Source organism: Onychostruthus taczanowskii, unplaced genomic scaffold (genome assembly GCF_017590055.1).
Source record: "Onychostruthus taczanowskii isolate IOZ18803 unplaced genomic scaffold, ASM1759005v1 scaffold106, whole genome shotgun sequence".
NCBI classification, from domain to species: Eukaryota; Metazoa; Chordata; class Aves; order Passeriformes; family Passeridae; genus Onychostruthus; species Onychostruthus taczanowskii.
In genome coordinates, this window is record NW_024497186.1 from 1,065,043 (window position 1) to 1,081,849 (window position 16,807).

General features: G+C 54.7%; 1 protein-coding gene across 1 annotated transcript; it reads right to left on the minus strand.

Moving 5' to 3' along the window:
• Positions 1-779: 779 nt before the first annotated feature.
• Positions 780-16,477, minus strand: TLE5 (TLE family member 5, transcriptional modulator). Its single transcript, XM_041415011.1, has 7 exons — positions 16,223-16,477; positions 9,180-9,433; positions 7,657-7,720; positions 5,434-5,478; positions 4,160-4,222; positions 2,563-2,637; positions 780-1,978 (listed from the first exon to the last, which is right to left on the minus strand). The coding sequence occupies exons 1-7, from the start codon at positions 16,475-16,477 to the stop codon at positions 1,757-1,759; spliced, it is 978 nt and encodes a 325-aa protein (XP_041270945.1). The 3' UTR covers positions 780-1,756.
• Between the last annotated feature and the right edge of the window lie 330 nt (positions 16,478-16,807).

The window sequence follows — 16,807 nt, forward strand, 5'->3', positions numbered from 1 at the left end:
CTCCCCAGAGGAAGGAAATTTTCCCACTCCAACTGGCCTAAGAGATATCGAGGGGAAGATGTTATCAGGGTGGAGCAGGCTCTGAAGCCAGAGGACAGCTCTAATTATCGAGAGCCAATTCCATTACAGCAATCTCAGCCCCAGGGCACCACAGGCCGGATTTTCCAGAGGGGCCTGAGAGCCACAGAAGAAGCTTATCCTCTGTGCCCAGAGGAAAAATGAATTATGCACACGCAGAGCAGACCTGTGGCAGCCCCAGGGACCTCCACGTGTGTTACCAAAGCAGCACAGAGCTGATAGACCTCGGGGGCACTTCGCTCCTTGCTTTTCTTCTGGAGAGTCCCCTGCTCCCTTTTCACCACCCACCACTTTCACCTTGAGCTCGTTTGTTCTGGCTTTGCTCGGGAATCCTCAGGGCCCTGATTCCAGTGGATTGCAGCTGTGGCACAGCCCCCACCTCTGCAGGGGTGCCCCGGAGCCACGAAGGCCACAGCGATGGCCCCATCCCACCAGCCCCTACAAGAATGCCAGAGGCAGAGGTGTGAATGCTAACCCTGCTCCAGGGAGGGAGAGCAGCACATCCAACAGGAAAGGAATGATCTGGGATATGCTAGCACGTGAAGGAAGGAGGATTGCTCCTCCAGACACCTCCCACAGCACAGGTGAACCAGGAAAACTCAGTTCTCCCCAGCTGAGTCCCCCATCTGAAGGGACAGGGGAGACACAGGAAAGTACTTTAGTCATCCCAAAGGCAACAAGAAAGCAGCAGCAAGTCACGGTTTTAACCAACCTTCTTATTTCTTTATTTGAAAGGCACAGCTTGTACGTCCTTGATACAGCATTTTCAGTTCCTCTTATTATAGGTCAAGTGATTAAACACAAAAAGCAAAACAAGATCTTTCTAAAGAACTATATACAAACACCAGATTATTATTTATTATTTTTTTTTCCATTTTTGTTTTTTAAGAAGACACGCTAGCGCACGGAGATAAGAACAGAGAAAGCTGCTGTATCCTCTACACAGGGCAGGGGCACGGGGAGGGGGAGGCTGGGGAAGGCTCTCGGTCTGCCTGCCCCCTCTGCCCAGCCACCTGGGCCCCCGCAGCCCAGTGCTGTGCTGAGGGGGAGCAGGTGGCACAGGCTCCCCCTCCAGCCCAGGGTGAAGCCCCAGAGCTGCTTGAGAACAGGTACATGCAGAACAGCAAGGCTGTTATTAGGCCTGGTATTAGTGCAGGAGGGGCGTGGGGGACACGGGGCCAGGGCGATGCCACGAGACCAAGAGCGCCTGGGGAAGGGAGGAGATTGTTCTGGGCCAGGGATCCTAGCAGGGAGTTGTGCAGAACCGTTAGGATCAAGGGGCAATCTTTAAATACCGAGGGGGGAGCAGCAGGTGGAGGGAGGGGGCCACATGGCACCGAGGAGCTGGGACAGCCAGGGGGCAAAGTGGCCCCAGAGCGGCCCAAGCCAGGCTCTGTGAGTGGGAGGAGGGACAGGGAAGGCAGGCTGGGCACGGGGAGAGCACGACTGGCCACACGGGTAATGCTATGGCGCTTGCATGGCCGTGCAGCAGCCGGGGACGGCGCTGGGGACACCCCCAGGCCCTGGGGACAGGCCTGGCAAGCTGCCACCGAGCACAGGTCACCACGGCCCTGCTGCACAGCAATCAGAGAGAGATACTGCATTTTGCACTAACCCGCCCCCTCCCTCCCTCCCTCCCTCCCCCGGCCAGCCCCCTTCCCCCGGCCCCCCGGTCGCTCTAATCCGATTTCTCGCCGTCATCATCCTGGTGGGCATCGCCGTCGTGGCCGTTCTTGTCCTCCTTGGAGAGGTGAGCCTGCGAGCCCAGGGCCGAGAGCGACAGGAGCCCGGTGCCGGCGCTGACAGCGGGGAGCGACGGGGGCTGCAGCCCCACGGGGAGCGGAGTCAGAGGCAGAGCGAGGGCTTGGAGCTGAGACAGCTGGTGAGCTTGAAGCTGCTGCTGTAGGGAACGATGGACGGACACACAGACACAACGGGGGTATTGTCATTTTGAGTGCACTCGGTCGGAGCGTGCCAGCAATCGAGCTTAAAGCAGGGGTTTAAATAAGCTTAAATCTCAGGGCTGGGTGGGAAAAGAGGTTCTAGAGTCCTGCTGCTGTGACAATCTCAAGAGAAGACTCAACATTGTGACCCCAGCAGGACACACAGCCCCTGCCCCACAGGACATCTGGCCTCGGGCTCTGGCATGTCCCAGGGCTGCAGTTAAAGCCCTCACTCACAACTCTGACCAAGAGCAGATGGTGTTTTCATGCTGAGTGCCTACTGTGGTTCCTGCTCAAAAGCAAAGCTCCTCTCCTGGCACCCTGCTGGGACAGAGCAGGGATCCCTGCAAACACCACAGCAAGGCTGGGTGCAGCCAGCCCTGTGCCAGCACAGCCAGCCCAGCCCTGCAGCCTCGTCCCACTGCAGCCACAGCACCAGAGCAGGGTCCCCTGATGTCCCCAGGTCAAGAATCCACAGCCCAGCTCTGTGTCCTGGCCAGAGGCCGGGGTTCCCTCCCCTCCCAACCCAAACATCACGTACACGGATGATGGAGTTCAGTTCTGGCGCCGTGACCTGCTTAGCTCGTTCAATGGCTCCCAAGACTTGCTGCTGATGCTGGCAAGGAAAAAACAGAGGAGTTTGGGGTCACCTGTAGTGCCACAGGGAAGCAGAACAGGGACCCAGTCCACACCATCAGGCTGGCTACCCCACAGCTGGAGACACCTGCACACACTTCACCGAGACAAGGGCCTCCCACCCAGGCCTAGGGCAGCAAGGAGCAGGGAAGGAAGAACCTTTGTCTCATCCTCTTCCTCACCACAGGGTCAAACAGGTCCCCTCTCACCCACACCCTTGTCCTGCTCTCCACACACCCAGGAGATCCTTGGCCAGAAGGCTCCAAGGTGGGCAGTGTTTCATCCTGCCACCCTTCACCTACACAGACCCTCTAACAAACAAAACAAGCCCTAAAAATCAGCTCTTGGGAAGCTCCTTGGGACATATCCTGGATATCAACTGCAGCAGTAGCTGGGTGTTCCAAACACAGGCTGAAAAAATGGATGGATCATATATTAAAAAAAAATAAAGGAGAACTGCACTTGCTCCTTGCAGAACACGAGGTCTCTGAAACACCAGGACTGTCCACTGCACTTCAGCAAGGGGATTTTTCTTTTCATTTTGGCAGCAGGACAGGGTTAAGGATTGCATTAAGATGCAAAAGATTTAGCTGGGGCTTAGTTATTAGGCAACCCTGATCTGATCAGCAAGCGACTTTGCTGTCCTAAGAACAGGTGGGTGGGAAAAACAGAACCTGTGCCCCAAGCCCAGCACTGACCCCAAGCAAAAAGCCTCCAACCCCCAAAGGGCCAGGAGAGCTGCTCAGGGCTCAGCCTCCATGGAGAGACAGAAAATACAGCTCTGGAAGTGCTTAATCCTCCCCTCGCCTCAGACAGCGACTCCCAAGCACCCCCTCCTCCAACTAATTTCTCAGGGGAGTGGGAGGAACCCATCAGCTGCATTAATTAATGAGGCAGAGGAACCAGATCTCAAAGAGGATGAGAGAAGGTATCCTCCATATGGAGGTATTTTTTAAAGTGTCCTTCTCCCCTGATTACCACACAAAGCTGCCCCTGCTGACGTGGCTGATGGCTCAGGAGCCACGGGCAGGAGAGCAGGAGCAGCTCTGTCCCAGCTGCCACAGAAGGGATGGAAGGTTATTGGAGTTCTGGACACTGAGAATTTTAGACTTTCTGTGCTGACAGACTCTGACTCCCAAGACAGCACTGCATTTGACCTGAGGCTGTGTAGAAAGCTTCCAAAATTGATGCTAACACTGGAATTATGGGTGTGTAGTTTGATTAGAAGTGTGCAATATTAGAGGGTAGAAAATTTAGAGTTTTAGAATACAGTAATATACAGAGCAAGATAAAAGTTTTAGGGTGGACCAACAGAGGGGCACATTACCCACCACACAGTGCTCCAGGAGCCAACACTGCCTTGAAGGGCTGGGCTGAGAGCAGGCAAGGGTTTGCCAGCCCAGGGGTGGGGAGCTGCCTGTGCTGCAGGGCTGTGACACCTCACTGGCTGCACAGGGACAGCAGCCTCCATGCCAACAAACCCCCCAAGCTGGGGGACTCACCTCTTGTGAAAGGTAGGGCAGAACCTGTGCACAAATCCCATTTAGCCTCTTGACAATTTCAGCCTAAAAGGTGGGAGAAATAGAGAGGAAAAGTCAGGCAGCTCAGGACTGAGCAGCCACAGTATCAGCTTCCCCACCTTCCCTCTTCCTCCTCCTCCTGGCCAGGCCTGAGTCCCCAAATGGCTGTGAGAAAACCCACCCTCCTGGCAGCATCATGGTGCCATGGGGATCCCCTTTCCCCCTGAGGCTCCTCCCTGCACGGTTAAATGAAGGGATGCTGCTGACTGCAAAGAGCAAAGTTTCATTATTCTTCTTCTTCTCCAGGTCCCCAACACTCATTTAACAAATTGGGAGTAACCAGAGAGCAAAGTTCCTGCAGACCCAGGTGGGGATGTGCTGTTATATCTGCCATGTGGACACAGACATACTCATGGCTGTTCAGCCCCCCCAGGCTGAGCTGCTGGGGGGGACCAGAGGGGCTGGGCAGCCTCCTCACCACCCTCACAGCAGCAGTGGCAGCTTCTGGGGTGTGAAATGCTTTTCTCCTGGCAAATAGTAAAGCTAGCAGTCCTTTGCAAATTGCTTTCTAAAGGACTCAAAATACAGAGCCAAAGGGTACAGGTACACACCAAAAGCAGCTGAGGGGACCCCAAGAGCACCACAGGGAAGCAGATAAGGTTGGGAGACATTCGTGGGACAGCAATGAGGAATTGTTACTCAGATTCTTCGACAAGATCCAGGTTTTCCCAGGGAAGCCAGTCTCATGGGCTTAGCAACAAGGGCAATGGGATCAGAAGCACCAAGTGCCTTTGTGAGGAACAGAACTGTGCTAAGAGGCTTAAACTGAGCCACGACTTTGTGACTGGAGCTGAAGCCAGATAGAGACAGGCTCAGAGGAGGCTCATGTTGTTAACACCACAGGTAATTAGTCACTGGGGATAATTAACAACTTAACCACCACTGAGGGTAATGAGCAAACTTATCCAGGCTGCCACAGAGTCTCCAAGCTGCAGCTCCAGACCCTCCCTGGTGCTCAAATACCTGTTCAGGCCCTGGGGAGAACACAGGATGCCCAAGCCCAGGACAGAGCCCACAGGCCAGCACTGTGATCCTGACAGGTGAGGGGGCTCTGCATTTCAAAGGCAGCTCTGACATTTTACAGGCTGATGGCATTTCTAGTTCCTGAAAGGCAACCGAAGTGACAGAGGGCAACGCAGAGCAGACAGCCCACCTTCCCCAGGAATTGCAGCACTTGGAGATGCTTTTCTCCCTACCTGTTTGTGCATTTCAATATTCAGCCCGTAGGACATCTCATAGTACTGCAGAGCAGGAGAGAAGAGAACAAAACAAATTGTAAGTCAAGTCTCTGCCAGGTGAGTGCTGGGAAGCACCACTGCATTCCTGCCAGGGTTTTCTACAAAGGCTGGGCAAGGCAGGGGAGCAGAGGCAAGCCCCAGGAAACAAAGGGAGCAGGAGGCAAGCACAGAGACCCCCTCCAAGTGCTCCCTGCCCACCCTGCTCCAGACTGGAGTCTTGCCCCACAGGACTCCCCTCACAGTCTGCACTGAGGTGAGAGCAATGCTGTGTCAAACCTGGAAAAAGGCTCAGGGCTCCAGACTTCCCTAAGCACAGCTGAGAGAGGGAGCCTGGCTCTGTGAGCTCTGCCTGGCCAGTATCCTAAAGCCCACATGACTCCTTCAGCAGCAAATGGGAGAGATCACAACTGGGCTTCATCTAGCAAGTAACACATCCAGCTGCACACAGCTCCAGCTGTTTAGGAAGGAGTTATGTGGAAACCTCCCCCCTCCACACACAAAAACAATCCACCCAGAAAACCCCTGCACAGCAGCAACAGGCAGCTACAGACAATCTATTGGCACAAGCAGCTAATTCCTGACCCCTGGAAGAAACTGTTACAAGGCTGATGTTTTGAGAGTTTAGAAACCTCCTCCTGCAGCCTGCAGGCTGCAATCCTGATTCTTCCAAAGGGAAAAGAACAATCCACATCTGTGCTCATTTAACTGAAGATCACTGGCATCCTGGTACCGACGCCACAAGGCGACGAAGCGCCCGGCTTGGTATCAGAATGATCTCAGCCTGCTGCGGGCTCTCGAGGCTTCTTTGCATTCTGAAGACCGAGCAGGAAGCAGGAGCCCGTCCCCCAAGCTGCCAATTGTGACTTATTCAAAAATCAGAGCAGCTGTAGCAGCTTTGCACATTCGCAGGAACCCTCCTCTTGGCTCCCCGCGATGGGGAGCGGCAGGAGCTCCGGCTCAGCCACGCAGACAAGGCAGGAGCTGCTGCGCCTGCAGAGCCTCCAGCGCTGCGCCACGAGGAACAGCCCTTCCCCTCTGCTGCTGACAGCAACCTGAATCAATTCTGGTGACTGCCAGCATTAAGGGGAAAAAAAAAAAAGAAAAATGTATCTTGGCCACTGCTGGAGAGGAGGGTTTCCGTGCAGACTGCACAGGAAGCAATTGTTTACCAGTGAGAACAGGGCAGGCTTCACCATTAATACACCAGGAAAGCTGTGACCTCTTCTCCTTGTCCCCAGCCCCAACACACCTTGCTCCCCACAGCCTCAGAGCCTGGCCACGAGGGCACTGAAGGGGCCAGCTACCTCCCTTATTTCTGTTTTTTTTTTTAAGTCTTAACTCTGCTCTGAAGAGCTGCTCTATTAATTTCTACATCTTATCTCTTCTTTCCAGGGCAGGTGCAGCAGCTGGCAAGCAGGAAGCAGCTCATTTTCATGGACAGTATTGCAGCCTCCCATTAACTCCATGATAGGAAAGGAAGAGACCACAGCCCTGCCTGGCATCCCTCCCCTGTGCTACAAGGGTTCCAGAGGCATTACCTGGCAGGCAAACCCTCACCCTGCTCACCAGAACATGGCTGTTTTCCTGGAAAGCCACATCCAACCCTGCTGCCCACACGTGGCACCATTTCTCATGCCTTTACCAAGCACTGCCTGGGGCTTGCACACCCTGTGTGGGACACACGTGCCAGCACTCAGCACCACGGCTCAGCAAGGCTGTGGGGTCACCAGAAGGTGCACAGGGTTTAGCCCTGGCACAGAAGCTGATTTCTGCTTCTAACTCACACCTGGCTTGTGGGGTTTCCCAGTTTTATGACTTCCCAGAGCACTGCTTTGTCTCTCACTGGCCACGACCTTCCCAGAGTCCCCAAACACCTGCACACCTTGCATCACCTTCTCAGGTGTGTAAGAGCTGTCACTTCCTTTGGGCCAAGAACCCACCAAGCAATCCCCCACCAGGTCCTGTTTTCTCCATCAAAAAACCTCCCTCCCACCGTGCATTTCAACAACCCCCTGCATGCAGCCAACACAAAACAGCCCCATTTTCAGAAAACAGCCAATTCCAGCCCTGCTGAGAGCCCTGGAGCCCTGTGGGGTGTGGGCTCCCTGCCAGGCAGAGCCCAGGCACCTGCTGGTGCAGCCACCCACACACTCTGCTCTGGGCTGCTGGGCCAGTCCTTACCATGACGTAGTGACGCTGCATCTCCGATTTCTCGCTGGCTAGTTTGTCACATTCCAACTTCAAGCTGAAAAGCCAGAAAACAGTAAGAAAACCACAAACAGGAGGTGAGAGAGTTGATCGCCACAGAGCAGCTGCTTCCTGCATGGCCTCATCCCGGCCAGGCTGGATTCTTGGACATGGCTATCTGGACTTCAAGGGGTGGCCAGAGCAGAGCCCAGACAGACTGCTGGCACAGCAGTGACCACACAGAGCCTGCTCCTACTTTCTCAGCTGGAGCCCTCCCCAACACACAATCAGGAAAAGGACACAAGGGAATCCACCAGCAGAGCACTGACCTCCCTCAGGCAAATCCATTCCACAGGAAGCAGAATGCTGGGGAGAAGCAGAGTTGGCTGCCCAGAGAGGGGTTTGCCTTTCCTCAACAGATCGCTGGCAGCTGGGGACAGATTCTGGCACAGAACCTGTCTGCAGCACTCAAGAGATGTTCCAATACAACATCAAAACCAAAGCCAGACCCACTTCTGGATGGGGGCGGCGGGGGGGAGGCCCAAGTGCAGCACATCCCTCCAGAACCAAGGATTCTTCCTCTCTCCTAGATTCTTCACACCCTTCAGAGAAAGTGCCGCTGCTCCCAGTGTTTTATGAGACTCCAACTCACCAGCCGAGCAACTGCAGCCAGCATGTGCTGTGGTTTTATGTTTCAAACAAGAAACAGCTTCACCTACACAAAACCTGCTCCTTCTTGAGCAGATTAAGTCCAAGGGGGTGGAGCGGCATGGGGGGAAAGCTTCCCTTTCAGCAGGAACCCCTACTCCCCTGCTGGCACTGCCAAGGCACAGAGACACCAGGAAATGGCCACTTCCCAGCAGCTTTTCTGCATGCTCCTGCCAAAATGACACCACCACAAACTTGCAACCTGCCCGCAGGCAGAGCCCGGGCTGGGGGACGTTGCAGCCACATGGCACCAATGCACACAGCAAAACCAGCGCCAGGCTGTGGCAGAGGGCATCACCCAGACAATTCCAACCAAAGGGCTTCATGTTTATGTCAGACACACTCACACACGCAAAGCAACAGATTGTCTCAAGCCAGCTTTTGGGTCAGCAGCACTATTTCCACACACACACACACACACAAAAGTAGATGCTTTTGGATTTAAGTGCTCCCTGCAGTATTTGCAGTCCAGGAATGGCAGCCAGCGAGAAAAGCCGAGGAAAACTCCCAGCAAGAGGCAGGAGGCCTGGCAAGTGTCTGTGCAGTCCTGGCTGAGCAGCACTTGGAGGAAAGACCTTGGCTGGAGAAGGGAATGGGCGTTCTCCTCGCTGGGCTCCCATGTGGACACGACCAACGCCGCGCCCGAGGTGCTCCTCCAGCCAAGGGTGTCCCAAGCTACGCGGCCGGCTCCCCTTCCCCAAATTCTCATCCGGTCCCCAGAGCGAAGCAACGAGCAGAAGAACCGGAGCGATTCCCGTGCACCGGCCGGCCCGGCGGGGCTGCGGGACGGGCCCGGGGGCAGCACGTACCTGTGGTACTGGGCCTGCAGCAGCTGGAACTCGTCCTTGATGCGGTCGCACGAGTCGGAGGTCGTGAACTTCAGCTGCTGAGGCAGGTGAGAGGAGCCCTTGAACAACAGGAGACAGCGCTGGGGCCGGAGCCGGCGGCCGCCGGGCCCCCCCAGCCCCGAGCCCTCCCCGCTCTCGCCGCACCGGGGGCCGAGCCCCCGCCGGGGGCCCGCCGGCACTGAGGCCGCTCGCCCTTCGCAGCTCGTTTTCTCGCCCTTCCCCAAGCAGAACAGGGTTTTTTTTTAACCCAGAGTTTCGTTTTGCTTTCTTTCAGCGTTGCCCTTGGCTGAGAGTGAGAGAAGGCAAAGGAAAAAGGCAATTCACCTGCAGCTGGCCCCCAGAGAAACCTCTGGTCTCCAAACAATGGAATATTCTGCTCTGGGTGCAAACTTTGGTCCTAAACCTGCTGCGTGAGGAGCAGACCCTGCAGCTTGTGTCCTGTGGGATCGATTGCATCCCCCAGAGAGCAGTGGGGTGGGAATTCAGCCTCTGACTTTATTTCTGGAAGGACTTTATTGCCGTGGGGCCTCTTGCAAAGCCACACGCACAAATGTGCCCGTGCTGGGGCAGGATCAGCTCCTTGGAAGCCATTCGGAGAATAACGGGCAGGAACACGGATGGTACATGTGAGCACACAGGGAGCTTTCATACATTTTGGATGTTGCTCCATGTCTGTCTTTAAAAATCAGTACATTTCTGCTTAAAAATAAAACCCTACACGTCATGACTCCAGCGATGTGGGCTGGCCTGTTGTATTTATTTTTAAAAATAACAATATAGCAGCTGAGTTATTGTGACACCTCCTGCATATTGTGCAGTAGCTTTTTCACTTCAACATCTCCATATTAGTGGAAACTGTGACAGCTTCATGCCAAGGATTATTAATAGTGCAGGCAGGCTTCGTGTCCCTGCAGAATAAGGGTTGGAAAACAGGGCAGACAGTCTTCCCCCAGTGGGGTTGGCATCCTGGTCCCCCTTTTTATGTGGAGAGAAACTGAGTCACCCCAGCTTAGGCTCTGCTCAAGGGCAGAGAAATGCAGTTTATAGTCAGGGTGAATGCAGCCAGAGCAGGTCCCTGCTGTCCCCTGGTCCAGGAGCAGCACAGGCACCCTGCCCTACCCTTGCAACAGCTTGCAGTCACTCCCTTCCAAGTGGGAAATGAAATGCTCCTTTATTGGCATTGCTGTTGGCTACAAAATGTTCCATTTTATCTTTTTTTTTTTTTTTTTTTTTTTTTTTTTCTTTCCCCTCTCTCCTTACATTCTTCCAGGAAACACTCTAATTTATGGTATAATCTTGGCAAATCCCAATCCAGGGGAACACAAACTCACTTGTGCCTGGTAAATGACTTTTTAATGGGCTTGTTTCCAGCTGGGCAATGCACCTGCATCTGAAGAAGAGGGGATTTTAGCCCGGCTCAAGCTGTGTGAAACAGGGGCTGGATATGGTCTGGGCACAGAGGAGGTGGCCCCAAACACAGCCTGGCGAGCAGTGGGAGTTCCCACAGCCCACCTCAGTCCTGGCTTGAGAAATGAAGGTTTTTCCAGCACAGGAAAGGGAGCTCTGTGTTGGAGCTCTCCAAGTGAACCAACATTTCTCTGCTGCAAAGCTGTTTGAAGGCAATGTGGGGAAGCCCCTCACACCCTCAACATCTTGGTCAGGAATAAAGACTCTTGCTACAACCAGGGCTGGCTCAGGGTTGGGCATGCAGGTGGGTTTCCAGAAAGCCATGGGGGACAGAAAGGGCAGAAATATTTTGCATTTCTAACGGAGCAAGGAGCTGTCCCAGTCCCTGGCCCCACTGGAACAATTCATACAGGGATGTCCTAATGAAACCAGAGAAACTTCCTATTCGTTCCTAAAAGGAGCAGTCTAACAAAGCTGCCAAAAATAAATCTGTGTAATGAAGAGCCTTTGTAAATTATTCAGATATTATATCCCACTCCAGCACTGGTTCAAGGAGAGAGGTTGTACAGACATTTTCTGCTCTGAAGCTCTGGACACAAGGTGAAAGCCATGCTGTCATTATTATGAAAATGTAGGCTCTGAGATCCTGCTTTCACCCTGAGAATACTCTCTCTTTTACCTGGAATTAAAGAGGAAGAAATAAAAAAGGCACAGCAGCAATTCAGGCACTGAGGCAAGGAAGGTTTTCTCCCTTTCTCCACAGGCTCAGGGTCTCTCTTGAGTGCCATCACCTCAGGCTGACCACACACAGGGGCTTTGCAGGACTCTGAGGAATGTGGGGCACTGCACAGCCCAGAGTGGCACGGACAGGACCCACGGGGTGTGGGGTGGCTCAGCCCAGCCACTCCTTTGCTTCTCACTTGTGCTTTGAATGCTGTGGCCTCCTTCCAGTAGAAACAGGGCTGAGACCCACCAAACTCATTAAACTTCAGCTGCCCTTGATCCCCCACCTGCCAAGAAAGCCCAGTCCCTCCCTGGGCTGCAATCCCCCTCTATTCAGACATCTGTGAGGCATTTTACAAGGGCCAGCAGCTTGTGGGCTATTAGCCACAGCCAGCCCCATGCCACACTGCTGGGGCTCACAGATTTCTCCCCCTCCTGCTTCCCCAGCCCCTTTTTGCCAGCAGCAGGGCTGGTTCCTGATTTTTTTTTTTTTTTTTTGTGTTTTGCCCAGCCCTGCCAGGTCTGTGCCACCTGGGATGGGATGGGCTGGCCAGGACTGGTAGGGGATGTTGGGCACTGGACCTTGGCCCCCTGCCACATCCAGGCCAGACTGTCCCTTATCCTCCCTCCTGTCACAGGAATTATTGGCTTTTGATATTAAGCTTTCTCTAGATAGCATAGCACATTCAGCCAGACACGAGGCAAGCGCTGGGCAGGCCCGGCAGTGATTTACACACAACCTGCCTCTCAAGTCCCTCTTTCACATAAGGGGCTGTTTTCCTTCTCTCCCTCACCACCTCCCAACTCTCCTGCTGCTGTTAGGAGCTGTGCAGGTCTCCCTGCTGCAGAAAAAGGCTGGAACGAGCAGTGGGGCTGCACAGGCTCCCAGAGAGCCAGAAGAGGCACGAGCATGGCACTGGCAGGGCACAGATGCCACCAGCAGCCCTGTCCCTCACCTCCATCACCCCCCAGCCCCAGCTGCTCCATCCCCTGGGACACCCAGGTGCCCCTGATGGGACACAGCAGGGTCCCAGCACCTCAGTGCCCACACGGGCAGCAGACAGGGCATTTGTTCTGCACTGTATGCCCACGGTTCCGTGCTCATTTCCTGCTGAAACTGTCTTGCTGCTTGCTCTCAGAAGCAGAAATGAACAGCAGCCCAAATTCCTCGCCTACACCAAGAAGAAAAATGAGAAACTGTCCCTGGATGTGCATAAGGTCCAAGCCAGGAATGGTCTGTAGGCAGAAAGAGCAGCCTTGGTCCAGGCAGGCTTTTTACAGCTGGTAAAACATTCCTACCCTCTTTGATCCCTTTTTATCAGTGACTTGGAATAATTGGGCTCCATTCCTCATGGTGGCTGCCCCCCACCCCTCCCTTCTGCTGTGGCCTGTGTTTTTGCTGCAGACTGATTAGGGGTAATTATCATCCTTTTTACCAGCCAAAGTGCAAGGAACAGTTCACACTCCTTGCAGGAAGCAGGAAAGGGATTTTGCAGCTGAGCCGTGATTAGGAAGCACATGGCAAGGATGCCTGAACCTGCTTGCTCCCTGGGTGGTGTCCCTGAGGCATTTGGTGGGAGATAAGCAGGAAATTTGGAGCTGTGAGACAGTCAGGAGGTGCAGGGGAATCCACTGACCCTTTGGTCACGAGAAGCTTCCCAGCACAATCAGTTTGCAGAAGCCGTGTGTGAAACCCAAAGGGAGCCCGGAGGGAGCGACCCTCGGGGCTGGGATGGGCAAAGGAGCAGCTCCCGAGCAGACCCACCTGTGCTGGGGGCACGGCCAGGGTCAGGACTCTCCCCTCCCTCCTCTGGCTCCCTTGCTGGACGAAGGGAGGAGCCAGACACCAATTTTAGGGTCGAAAGGATCAGCCAGGCTTTCCTGCTGGCTCGTGTGAGGCAGATTCCTCCTGCCCCTGTGCAGGATCAGCGTTCATCTACTGCGCTGGAGCTGCAGCAAATGCATTTCTGCAGCAGTTTCTGAGGTTTGCACAGGGAAGACAGACTGCTACACCCTTAAGAGCCTTTCTGTACTCGGCTAGTTCAGCAGCACTCCTCCAGGTAGGGAGAACATTTCTTCCTGACCTCAATTTATGACAAACACTGAAGCATGAGGCTGGATTGATTGCACAAGGAGATTGTGTCTTAGTAACTTGTGTGAATGCTGCAGCAGCTATGCTAATTCATCATTCCTTTATTTATGAAATCTGTGTGCAGGTTGAACGCAATTAAATGATGTGTTTTGGGATCGTAGGGGATGAAAGGATCACAGAAAATGTAGGTTTGTTATCCTAGTTTACTGTGCACTGAGCCCACCTACAACACCATGACAAACCAGATGTGAAACAGAAGGTTTAAAAAAACTAATCCAGCAATTGCTGTCACGGGCTGCATTTGTCAGCGTTGTTTGATCTCAGTGCCTTTCCCCTCTGTTCAGAGAACTCCAATCTTGTGGCATCTTCCTGTGACAGGCAATTGAAGAACTTGTAAAATTAATTTTGGGGGAGGATGAAACATTTGACACGTGCTCTGCAGCTGGGTCCCTGGTCCCCATCAGCACCCAGAGAGAGTGCAGACACATTCCTCCTTTGAATATCACAAGAGAAGGAGGCTCTGCAACCACTCTGGGCAACCTGTGCTGTGTCAGCAGCACAGCAAAGTTCTTCCTCATGTTCAAGGTGGATCTTGCTGTGCATCAGCTTCTGCTCATTGTCCTGTTGCTCAGCAGCTGGGCAGAAACTGCTCCATCCCCTGGCAGCTCCCTTCAGATATTTATGGGTATTGGTAAAATCCCCTCTTGGTCTTCTCCAGGCTGAGCACACCCAGCTCCCTCAGCCTGGCAGTGTGGCAGCAGTTCTTTGGCCACAGACAGAAACAGATAATTTTCCCAGGTATTATTCTGGGAAAAGATCATTATTTCCCAGGTATTATTCTGTGAGAAGATCAGAGAAAAGAATGAGAAACAATTCTTATCTTGTTGTACCTGGTATTGTGAACATGTGGAATGTGTTATGGAGATTTGTTTACTAAAGGCTGGTTTCCTAATTAACTAATGGTAATGGTGTTTTAATTAAAGGACCAATCAAGCACACCTGTATTGTAACTGTCTCTAAAAGAACAATGGGTTTCTTATTAAAGATTATTATTGATCAGCCTTCTGTGAATCATGGAGTCTATGCCAATTATCACCCAGCCAGGGGACATTGCCATTTTATGGCAGGATCACCCCCTGACCTGCTGGCAGTGCCTGCTCCCCTCTGGAACCCACAAAGAGCTAAGAAATGAGGCCAGAATGGAGAAAAGGGATGGCACTGTGCTGTGTCTGCATCTGCACGGCCTTGGGATCCCATCTCCATGGGCTCTTCCTCTCTGTAAACAAATGGGGGAGATCTCTGGGCTCAGCATTAACTGCTGCAAATGTGGGCCATGGGAGCAGCTGCTCTGGAAGTGGCCTGACACCTTCAGGATCAGCTTTCTGCAGGAACAGGGACATGGAGCCCAGGGAATTGCACTGGTGACAGAGCTGAGGGAAATCTCAGGGCTCCTGGGAACCCTGTGAGCACCAAAACTTTTCCATTAGGGCAGAAAGGGAGGGAGTGGATGGGCTATTGTTGCTTGGAGACTGGCAGTTCTGTCATTCTTAAATCACACTTTGATCAGGACTCATTAAAACTCAACGTCTGTGGACCCAAACTTCCCATCAGCAGGAGCCAAGCAAGTGCTCCAGAGGCTGGATGCAAATTTTATTTCCCCTTTTCTTTTGGCAAACTGTGGAAATTTCCTCAGGACCTGCTGACCTGCTGATTTTCATCCTGCCTAAGAGAAGGCAACCAAAACAAGTTTCCAGCACACAGCACCTCGTGGTTCAGAGCAGCCCAGCAATCCCAACCTGGGGCTCTTCAGCAGCCCCATAGTGTCACCTGTGTCACCCTCACAGCCTGAGCACATGCAAGGAGCTCCAGTGGTTTGTCCACTCAGGGCAGAGCTGCAGGGGTTGCAGGAGCTTCAGTCTCCTTTAGGACTGTCCAGGAGTTCCCAAGGGCAACAGGTAACAGCCACTGTGGCTGGGATCCTGGGTGTGCTGAGCACTTCTGTCTGCTGAGTAATTCTCAGCTGCCAAAGCAAAACGAGCAGGTGGCCTTTGCCAGAGGTGTGAGATGGGGGAGGAACAGTCCTGCTGGCTGTGGGGTACCTGGGAGGGAAACAGGAGAATGTAACAAAGGGAGGTCACTATTGATGCTGCTAAAGGCCAAACTATGAAAAAAAAAAAGTTAGAAACTTCTTTTAACTGAGGCAAAGAACTCATGGGAATAGCACAGGTATAAGGAAGAATTTAAGTGGAAAATAGAACCTGTTGTTTGTGAGTATCTTGTGTTTCCGTCTCAGCCAAACTGCCAAGAGGTAAGGACTGGCACACCACACTGATAATGAGGAAGGCAGGTATGGAACAGCGCTGTGGTGCTTTTTTGGACCTTCCAAAAGAGAGTTTAGATACAGACCCCGGGCAAGGCAGGGTAAGAGGGGTGTGTGTGTGCAGAGTCCAGGTGGCAGGTGCTCTGCCTGGGGCAGGGTCCCACAGGGCACAGGGGCTGCGCTGGCAGCACAAGAACCAACACAGGGCCGTGGATCAGGGGAGGCACCAGGCTGCTGGCTGGAGGAGCTCTCACAGGCCAACAGCACCTGGGAGGAAGCACTGAGGAAACCGGGGCCAGAGGCGGCTCCGAGAGGCGCTGTGTGCAGAGACGGAGCGCTGGGAGCGGCACCGAGAGCTCTGTGGGGCACGGCCGGAGCCTGGAGCACAGGGCCGGCCCGCCGAGGCCTCAGCCTCTCCCTGCTCGGTCTCTAGGGCTGGGCTGCCGGGGTCCGCGGGCTGACCGCGCCCGCCCCACGCAGGTCGGGCCCGGCCCGCTCCGGGCACCCGCTGGCGGCTCCGAGCGGCGCGGGACGAGCCGCAACGGCCGGGGCGCGGGCCCGCCCCGCGCCGCCCTCCCAGCGGCCGCCAAGGCCCTGCCCGCCCGGCGTGGCCCAACCGCGGGCCCGTAGAGGGCGAGGGGAGGCGGCGGCTCCGCGCTCGGCCCGGCCGCGCCCGGTCACGGGAGGGTCCGCTCCCAGCCCGGCCCGCCCCGCCATGGGCGCCCGGTCCGCCACCTTCCCACAATGCTCGGCGGCCCCGCCCCGCTCCAGGAACGCGCGTCCGTGCGCCCTCCTCCCTCGCCCCCCCGCGACCGGCCAACCAAACCCTGCGCTCCTATTGGCCGCGGCGCCGCGTCCCGCCCGTGTGGGCCCGCCCCTCTGCGCGCCGCGCTCTTCCATTGGCTCCGGCCGCTGTCAGTCAGCGCTTGTTTTCGGCGGCAGCGGGTTGGGTTGCGCCGGCTCGTCGGTGTCTCGGCGGAGCCGTGCGGAGGGAGCGGCGGCGCAGCCGGGCGAGAGCGGCGCGGGGGCGGCGGCGGCGCTGGCGCT